At 36.9% G+C, this 8,723-nt stretch overlaps 2 protein-coding genes across 3 annotated transcripts; one reads left to right on the top strand and one right to left on the bottom strand.

Moving 5' to 3' along the window:
• Window positions 1-253: 253 nt before the first annotated feature.
• Window positions 254-3,783, top strand: LOC110897855 (GMP synthase [glutamine-hydrolyzing]). The gene is made up of 6 exons (XM_022144583.2): window positions 254-942; window positions 1,683-1,933; window positions 2,008-2,383; window positions 2,477-2,608; window positions 2,674-2,849; window positions 3,490-3,783. Exons 1-6 carry the CDS (start codon window positions 394-396, stop codon window positions 3,611-3,613), a joined length of 1,608 nt encoding a protein of 535 aa, XP_022000275.1. The 5' UTR covers window positions 254-393; the 3' UTR covers window positions 3,614-3,783.
• On the bottom strand, window positions 3,780-8,140 carry LOC110897856. 2 transcript variants are annotated; one of them, XM_022144584.2, is made up of 5 exons: window positions 7,791-8,140; window positions 5,718-5,784; window positions 4,794-4,842; window positions 4,074-4,118; window positions 3,780-4,006 (listed from the first exon to the last, which is right to left on the bottom strand). In XM_022144584.2, the coding sequence occupies exons 1-5, from the start codon at window positions 8,055-8,057 to the stop codon at window positions 3,940-3,942; spliced, it is 495 nt and encodes a 164-aa protein (XP_022000276.1). In that variant the 5' UTR covers window positions 8,058-8,140; the 3' UTR covers window positions 3,780-3,939. The 2 variants fall into 2 exon arrangements, with proteins under 2 accessions (XP_022000276.1, XP_022000277.1); XM_022144585.2 differs by having other exon boundaries at window positions 3,800-4,001.
• Between the last annotated feature and the right edge of the window lie 583 nt (window positions 8,141-8,723).

The raw sequence follows: 8,723 nt of genomic DNA, 5'->3' as shown, positions 1-8,723 counted from the left end.
CTCTATTCGTACAAGGTAAAGGTAAAACTGTCTACATCTTATGCTCCATAGATCCTACCTCAGCTTTTGACAAAAGTGGTGTATGAAAGAGAAATTAACATGACACATATCATGATTTTCCCTTGATCACCCCCTTCACCCTATCACATGACACTATATATTTTAACATTTCACATGTCCATAAAATACGCAGATAAAGAGGTAGAAGTTAAAACTTAAAAGGGTGTAAAGTGCAATTTTCTGCAAATATCCAAACAAAGCCTCCCAATACCAAAGCCTGTTATTAGGGCCGCATTCCCGCCAACTGTCAAAAACCCTAACCCTCATACACTCCATATAAACCCTAACCCCCAATTTTCTCACCCTCACATTTTCTTCACAAATTACCCATCAATGGAGCCTCAAGCCGTGAAATCAAACCTCATCCTCATCCTCGATTACGGTTCCCAGTACACCCACTTAATCACCCGTCGAATCCGAAGCTTATCCATCTTCTCCCTCTGCATTTCCGGCACATCTTCACTCAAATCCATAACCGACTTAAACCCATCTGTAATCATCCTCTCCGGTGGGCCCCACTCCGTCCACGCGCACAACGCGCCTTCTTTTCCAGATGGGTTTGTTGAATATGTTGAGAAAAATGGGATCTTTGTGTTGGGGATATGTTATGGGTTGCAGTTGATTGTGCAGAAGTTGGGTGGGGAAGTGGGTGTTGGGGAGAAGCAGGAGTATGGGAGGATGGTGATTGAGGTTGTTAAGGATTGTGGTGGGTTATTTGGGGGGAAGAAGGTTGGTGATAAGCAGGTTGTTTGGATGAGTCATGGTGATGAAGCGGTTAAGTTGCCCGTCGGGTTCGAGGTGGTTGCGAGGAGCGAACAGGGTGGGATTGCTGCAGTTGAGAATCCGGGTAGGCGGTTTTATGGGCTGCAGTATCACCCGGAGGTATATTCGATTAGTATATAGTTTTTGCAGTATTGATTCTTGTTTATTGAATATCTATGTGTATCAATTGTTTGCTTGAACATAAAGCGGATTCGAATTCGTGGCCTTTTGTAAGAAAAAGGAATATGTTTTTTGCATGGATCGGTTTTGGCTAAAAACCATAGTCGATCGGTTATGGCGGTTTCGGTTAATTGGTTTTGAAGGTTATAGCGGGTCGGTTATGTGTTGTTAACCATGAATTTACATCTAGCTAAAAATAAGTCACATTTCTTTTGACCGTGGAATAATTTGTTATTACACCTTTGTATATATTAATGTATTACATATTATAAAAATACATATAATCTATAATATTCATATGGATTTTATGGAATAATCAAACAAAACAATATGATATGAATTTCCACCAAAATGATATGATATAATCCATAAATTTAACAAACGTTTAACCAGAAACATCAACTATTGAAAAATGGTGAAAAGTCTAAAATCTGACAGATTTTACAGACATGTTGGTTTGGTTCGGTTATGGTGGGTATGGAAACATTGGTAACCATAACCAACCCGCTACTTTCGGTTTTCAAAAAACAATTAACCGACCCACTGGTTTTTGATTTGGTTTGGTTTTGTCGGTTAATTCGGTTTTTTGCACATCCCTATGTTTTTGTATAAGTGGTAACTTTCTTGTTAATTGTTTAAGTTATATGTAACCCTTTTGTATATCTTTTACTCAAAAAAAGGTGACACATTCACCGGAGGGAATGGAACTATTGCGTCACTTTCTTTTCGATATCTGTGGGGTGACAGCGGGATGGAAGATGGAAGATGTAATGGAAGAAGAAATAAAAGTGATCAAGTCGATGGTGGGCCCTGACGATCATGTTATATGTGCGTTATCCGGTGGTGTAGATTCAACCGTCGCAGCCACTCTTGTTCACAAAGCCATTGGTGATAGGCTGCACTGTATCTTTGTTGATAACGGTCTGTTAAGGTGAGATTTCAGTTGACTTTTCACCGCGTTTTCGTCATTTGACTATATAAATATCATTAGTGTTTTTGTTACAGATACAAAGAACAAGAACGAGTGATGGGAACCTTTGAAAAAGATCTTCATCTTCCCGTTACTTGTGTTGATGCTTCGGTGCAGTTTCTTAGCGAGTTGAAAGGCGTTACGGATCCCGAGAAAAAGAGGAAGATTATCGGGAAGGAGTTTATATCAGTTTTTGATGCATTTTCTCATGATTTGGAGAAAAAGTTGGGAAAGAAACCAACGTATTTGGTTCAAGGAACTTTGTATCCGGATGTGATCGAATCTTGCCCGCCACCCGGGAGTGGTAGAACCCATTCCCACACAATTAAAAGCCATCATAACGTCGGCGGGCTTCCGAAAGACATGAAGTTGAAGCTCATTGAACCCCTTAAGCTTCTATTCAAGGACGAGGTTCACATAAAAACAGATTTTTTTTTAATAAAAATAGTTTATACTTTTAGCCGTTATATAACAAACGTTTTTTTTATTATTATTATTGTAAAGGTTCGTGAGCTTGGAAAGATTTTAGATGTTCCGGTGGGGTTTTTGAAGCGGCATCCGTTCCCGGGCCCCGGACTTGCTGTGAGAATTCCGGGTGATGTAACTCAAGGAAACGCGCTGGATATTCTTCGTCAGGTAGAGTATGAGACCCGTTTGACATGGTTTTAAGTTTATTTTTTTGTAATGAATTTGTGGTGTAGGTGGATGAAATATTTATTCAAGCAATAAAGGATGCGGGGATATATGATGAAATATGGCAGGCGTTTGCTGTGTTTTTGCCGATAAAAACAACGGGTGTTCAAGGAGATCAGAGGACTCATTCTAATGCTGTTGCACTTAGAGCTGTCACCAGTCAAGACGGCATGACTGCAGACTGGTGAGCACATGTTTTTGTCCCTGTTTTTTAGCTTATGACCTTTAAATCAAATCACTTTTGAGTTCTATTGTTCGGTTCAGCCATTGAACCGCTAACTACAGTTTCAGAATATGACTAACTGAACCCCTATAGGGTTGGATGGGTTAGTGGTTTTAGCGGTTTGGCGGTCAGCTTGATGGTTTGAACTGGGTTTTTATACAGATTTTTTGCGTCAAAGTTGTTTGGTTGCATTAAAGCTTTAAAATGATAAAAAAAAAAAAAAAGGTTCATGGATATAAATAAGCATATACCTACATATTTTAAAAATGAAAACAAATAAAATAAAAAAAGGTTAATGGCCGGTTCCAAATTTCATACTGAACTTTTGCTGACATGGCAAATTTCTTTTGAAGTGGACGGTTTCAATGGCGATGAACAACCCCTACGTGCATCCTTGACAGTAGTTAAGACATGTTTTTGACTTTTTGATTCAAAGTGATTGAAGTTGAAACTTCAAAATCAAAATATGTTCTCTTCAAAAATTTAAAAACTTCTTTGGTGAAAGCGTTTGAATCGTTATGAACTGTGACAGGCTTCACGTGTTAAACATGTTGGTGCGTCTTTTGACATATAACCTGTTTTCAATGTTTTGGTTTTTCAGGTACTACTTTGAGCATAAGTTTTTGGATGATGTATCAAGAAAAATCTGCAACAGTGTTCGTGGGGTGAACCGAGTTTGCTTGGACATCACATCCAAGCCGCCATCGACAATTGAATGGGAATGATTCTTAGTGTATCATATGCTTGACTTTACACAAAAGTCAACATCTAGGCAAACCTTGTGAAATTAGAAAGGTTTTTGATGCAGGTCATGAATTTTGTCATTGGGAATGTAGTGACATTCTATGTTTGTCTTTTTGTTTTATATGATCATAATCTTTCCCTTCTTGCTTTACATATCAAGGCTTTGATTACTAAAAGCTTTTTCTTAAATATAAACACAAAACAAGAAACATAAAAAGTCGTTACCAAATCGTCACGTCTTAAAAGACTAGATCAATACAACCATCACTTGAATCACAAAAAAATGAACTCATTAACCAAGTGAACTTCAATGAAGACGAACGAGGCTATTCACGGCTGTATCCAAAGCATCGACATTTCTGCGCAGTACTTTTCTTCGCAGGGGTCAAGAAAACCTAGTTCAAAATAAAACGGACAAAAAATACAGAAAATGAAGGATACAGTTGCATGGCTAGGGTATCAATGCCTCTCATTTCCTCATTCAATCTGCAGCACATCGGTAAACAGCAAAATTAGCAGCTAATAATTAACCATTAAAATCACTGTACTGTCATACAGCTTATTGTTTCTTTGTAAATGTTACACTTTGCAAGGAACGGCATCCAGGACTGAAGTGTCAAATGTTTAAGATTTGAACTTCCACTTTTATCCAAAATCAGGCATTCTTAGACCACCCGTAGTGGGGCGTGGTTTTTAAAAAAAAAAATTGAAAAAAAACGCCTAAAAACGCCCCCAACCCATTACATGGGGCGTTTTGGGGCATTATTTTTGAAAAAAATTTTGTTTAGCGTTTTTAAAACAACGCTCAAGATCCGGCCAACCATGTTGACTAGCCAATGGGTTTGGGGCACTTGTAGTTTCCATTTTTTTTTTAACCTCAAAAATAATTGTTTAATAATTGGAAGGGGCATTATTCCCACTACGCCACTTTTGCAATAACGCCCCATGCTGACTGGACTGCCACGTGTCGAATAATGCCCCATGGTGGGGGCATTATTTTGCTAAACCACTACACATGGTCTTACAACAGTATGTTGTTCTTTTACTTTGTGGCCTTTCTGTAATAATCATTGTTTGTTTGCAGTTCAAAACCAAGTATGATGGCTCATGATGTTAGTCATTAGGGAATAATGTCAGAACCATGAAAAATGGATTACATACCTGAGACACGAGTTTATGTACAGATTCCCCTTTGTTGCAGAATCCAGAGCTGCAAGGTATTGAAATATAGTGATCAACAGTAGTCATAATCAGTGATAATGTAATAAAACATGGTTTAAAGATGATATCTAAACAATTAATTACAACCCTAATTGCTAGCTGAAAAAAAGTTATCTTGATATTGCATAATGGACATCAACGTTACAGTAGATGCGGTGTTTGCTTTGACCACTTTTACTCTTATTTTTGCTCAAGGCAAATATTGTCTTCACTCCGAAAAATGCAAAACAACACTCTAAATATATACTCCATAAAATGCTCCCAACATTTACGAAAGAATCGCCCAATAAACACAACTGGACCCTTAACTCAATTGCAGCCCATACCCAGTCAAGAAAGCAGTTTATGAGAATTAGGGCTGGTGGGTAAAGGTGTAGCTGAAGTTTAGGAGCAGTTATCTCTATTTATGTTTATTAATATCTCTTGTTTTAGTTTTGAGAATTGTCAATGTTTACGTTATCTAAACTAGGTTTAAAGAAGTTCGCCGTATTTAGTCTGTGTTTACATGTGTTTTGAAATCACTACGATCGTGTTGCGAACGGAACTGCTGACAAGAATAAAAATTATCTAAATTGGGTATCTATACCTTTGTTCTTGGAGATTAACCCATCTCAAATCGGGTCTTTATCTTATAATATTTAAGTTTCCAAGCAGTTAAATCTATCAGTTACGTTTGTTAGATTTCTGGGTTCTATCAGAATCAAGAAAAAAAACAATGTTTTCTTGCAAAATCCACATCATAAAACTACATCACAAATATTAAAATTTCAAGTTATTTAAATAATCCATTACTAAGGTTTCTCTAGACCATAACCCGATAACAGGTTGTGCATATCGAAATCAACACAAGATGTTGCCAATTACCAGATTCTTGAAGACGACCAGCAGCCTCGTTAAAGCATTGCACATGATCAACCGAACGACTGGTAACCTACAACATATATAAACAATCTCAATATGCATAACCTAATGATTTTAGCCACACTACTACACTTGTTCAACTTCCAATCCAAGTTCCATCATTCATACACATAACAACAACTAGTAAACCAAACCTCTAAATCCACAATTACCCACAACTTGCAGTTAAATACCATCAACTTAAATTTTATTATTAATTATAAATAAGCAACAAAAATATGCAATACAACTTGTACCTTGTGTTTTGGGACTTTTTCCAAAAAAAAAACCTTGATTTTTTACTTTTAATCCAAAGGTTTTTTAACTTTTGCAATTTTAACCCTACATAATTTGTTTTTTAAACTTTAACCCAAAACTTTTCATTATTTGCAATTTAAATTCACAACTTTTGTCACTTATACTTTTCATCTTTCGTAAATTTTCGTTTTACGTATAGTTCTAAATTTTTCGAGTTAATACAACGCAACATACGACTGCGGTTCAACTTTTTTATGTTTTGTTTCAAATTTTGCAAGTTAACACGGCGCAACGTGCATGTGTGGTTCGACGTTTTTACCTCAATTTTCCATGTTTGACAGGTTCGTTGTAACACGCAGATCCTAGGTCGAGTCAGTGTTGGTGGTCGATGACGGTTGTGTGGCATTAGTACTATTTGACACCGTTTTACGTCCCGCCGCAACGTGAGGTGTGCTTTGGGGGTTTCTCAAATAAAAAATGGTTATTGCATATAGGGGTGTTCATCGGGTTTTTTCTTCGGGTTTCGAGTTTTTCGTGTCGGTTGTTCGGGTTTTTCTCTGGGAAAAATTGACCCGATAACCAACCCATTTAAAGTTCGGGTTAGTCGGGTTTGGGTTATTCGGGTTCGGGTTAGTTCGGGTCGGGTTATTCGGTTTTCGGGTTTAGATGTAAAATGACAATAAATGTTTTCTTTTTACAAAATATCATCAAAATTCATATTGTTACTTGTTACTTTATAAATATCATCAAAGTTCAAATATTAATTGACAATATGCTGTTATAATATTTAAAAAACCCAAAACTTAGTGTTCCATCTATTAAATACTCAAAATCTAAACACTTTTATAAGAAAAAAAAACAATAAATGTTCGGGTTTTTTCGGGTTTCGTGTTTCGGGTTTTTCGGGCCGGGTTGTTCGGGTTTTTGGCCTGGAAAAAGTGACCCGATAACCAAACCATTTAAATTTCGGGTTGGTCGGGTTCGGGTTTCTCGGGTTCGGGTTTTTCGGGTATTCGCTAATTCGGGTTCGGGTGGCTTTGAATTCGGGTCGGGTTTCGGGTTTTGGATAAAAATGAACAGCCCTAATTGCATATGGTTGTTGTAACCTTGGCTTTGGGGGTTTTCCAAAAAAAAAAAAGATTTTTTTACATTTCACCCAAAAGTATTTCATAAATTACTTTTAACCCAAAACTATTTGTTTTTTTTTTTTACTTTTAACCCAAAACTTTTTATCTTTTGCAATTTATCCTTACAACTTTTTTTACTTTCAACTTTGGTCCTTTATAGTTTTCATTTTCCGCAAATTTTTAGCTTTATGCCTGGTTCTAAATTTTGTGACTTAACACATCGCAACGTGCGTCTTTGGTTTAACGTTTTTACGTTTCGTTCTAAATTTTGCGAGTTAACACGACGCAACGTGCGTGTGTGGGTGAACGTTTTTACATCGTCTATTTTTTCCCGTTTGACAGGTTTAACATAACGTGCGGGTCCTAAATCGACTTAGTTATAACTAAAGAATTCCCGCCGCATTGAGGCGGGTCGCAATTCTAGTTTCTTTCAAAATTCAATAGATTAGAATTACAGTCTACATAATAATATACTAAGTAACAATAAGTAGTGTAATGTTAGAATAATTACTCGAGTTATTTGTAAGTTAAATCTATTTGAAATTGATCCTGACATGATTAATAAGTTGGTACTACAAGTCTTGTATACGAAACCTAATCTCTCTCATTATACTAAAGTTTGAATGAAATTTAGGGTTTATATATGGGCTACCTCAGAGAGAGCAAGACGGAGAGATGCGAAAAGAGATGAAAAGCTGTCGGAAATGGCGACGGAGTTCCTCTCGACCACCTCAACTGCTCTCAGAATCTCTGTTTGACTAATGGATGAAGATGACGATGATGATAACGGATCCTCTGTTTCTCTGGTGATTGGATCGGTGTTATCTTCAAGGTTTTGATGATCTTGTTCGTTGTGTTGTTGAGAAATTTGGTGATTGTGATCTAGGGTTTCCGAATTCGTTGCTTCTGTTGCTTCCATTCGTCTCAGTTAGTTTGTTCGTTTGCTGGCTTCGGTTTAATGTTGAGTTTGAGTGGGTGGACATCCAAAAATGGAAAAATTATGGTCAAACAAAAAACTAAAGTAAAGCCTTGGTTTGTGTATTTCTAACACCAATCGAAAATATGACGTACCTAACATAAAATTCGCATATTTGGGTTTAGTCTAAATCAATTCGGATGAATTTTAGGTAAAACTTGCGAAACCGTTTAGCTAAACGGGTCGGGGTTGGCGGGTTGACCCATTTAACCCATTTATATTATATCATATTTTCTAAAACATGTTTAATGTCATTAGTTAAATTTGGTGTCTATTTTATGTCATAGTTATAACTTAAACAAAGAATTTGACATAATTTACAAATAAAATTAAAAAATAAAAAAGTTCGGGTTGAACGGCTCGTGGTCAACCCGCGAATATTCGGGTCATGTTCAGGTCATGTGTATGACACGATTTTTGGGTTAGGGTTGGGTTGAACCTGCTAACACGCGAACATGACCCGTTTAGCAACCCAAGGTAAATGAATACATGATTTAGGGTAATGGGCCTCTGTATCATCTACCGTCATACTTGTACTTGCGTTTTTTTTATCAATCCCACACTTAGCCGATGTCATACCTATTCCGGATGTTTCGAGTTGAAGGTATT

This window comes from Helianthus annuus, chromosome 13 (genome assembly GCF_002127325.2).
Source record: "Helianthus annuus cultivar XRQ/B chromosome 13, HanXRQr2.0-SUNRISE, whole genome shotgun sequence".
Taxonomy (NCBI): Eukaryota; Viridiplantae; Streptophyta; class Magnoliopsida; order Asterales; family Asteraceae; genus Helianthus; species Helianthus annuus.
The sequence above is the reverse complement of the archived record's forward strand: the minus strand, read 5'-3'. Positions and strand labels throughout refer to the sequence as shown.

What these genes read in the sequence shown, in the direction of transcription:
- LOC110897856 (XM_022144584.2), bottom strand. Translation starts at nt 8,057, where the DNA reads ATGGAAGCAACAGAAGCAACGAATTCGGAAACCCTAGATCACAATCAC. An exon ending in TACATAAACTCGTGTCTCAG is followed by an intron (nt 4,119 to 4,793) that starts GTATGTAATCCA and finishes GATGTGCTGCAG; the next exon opens with ATTGAATGAGGAAATGAGAG. An exon ending in GATACCCTAGCCATGCAACT is followed by an intron (nt 4,007 to 4,073) that starts GTATCCTTCATT and finishes ACCCCTGCGAAG; the next exon opens with AAAAGTACTGCGCAGAAATG.
- LOC110897855 (XM_022144583.2), top strand. Translation starts at nt 394, where the DNA reads ATGGAGCCTCAAGCCGTGAAATCAAACCTCATCCTCATCCTCGATTAC. An exon ending in AGCTTCTATTCAAGGACGAG is followed by an intron (nt 2,384 to 2,476) that starts GTTCACATAAAA and finishes ATTATTGTAAAG; the next exon opens with GTTCGTGAGCTTGGAAAGAT. An exon ending in CGCTGGATATTCTTCGTCAG is followed by an intron (nt 2,609 to 2,673) that starts GTAGAGTATGAG and finishes TTTGTGGTGTAG; the next exon opens with GTGGATGAAATATTTATTCA.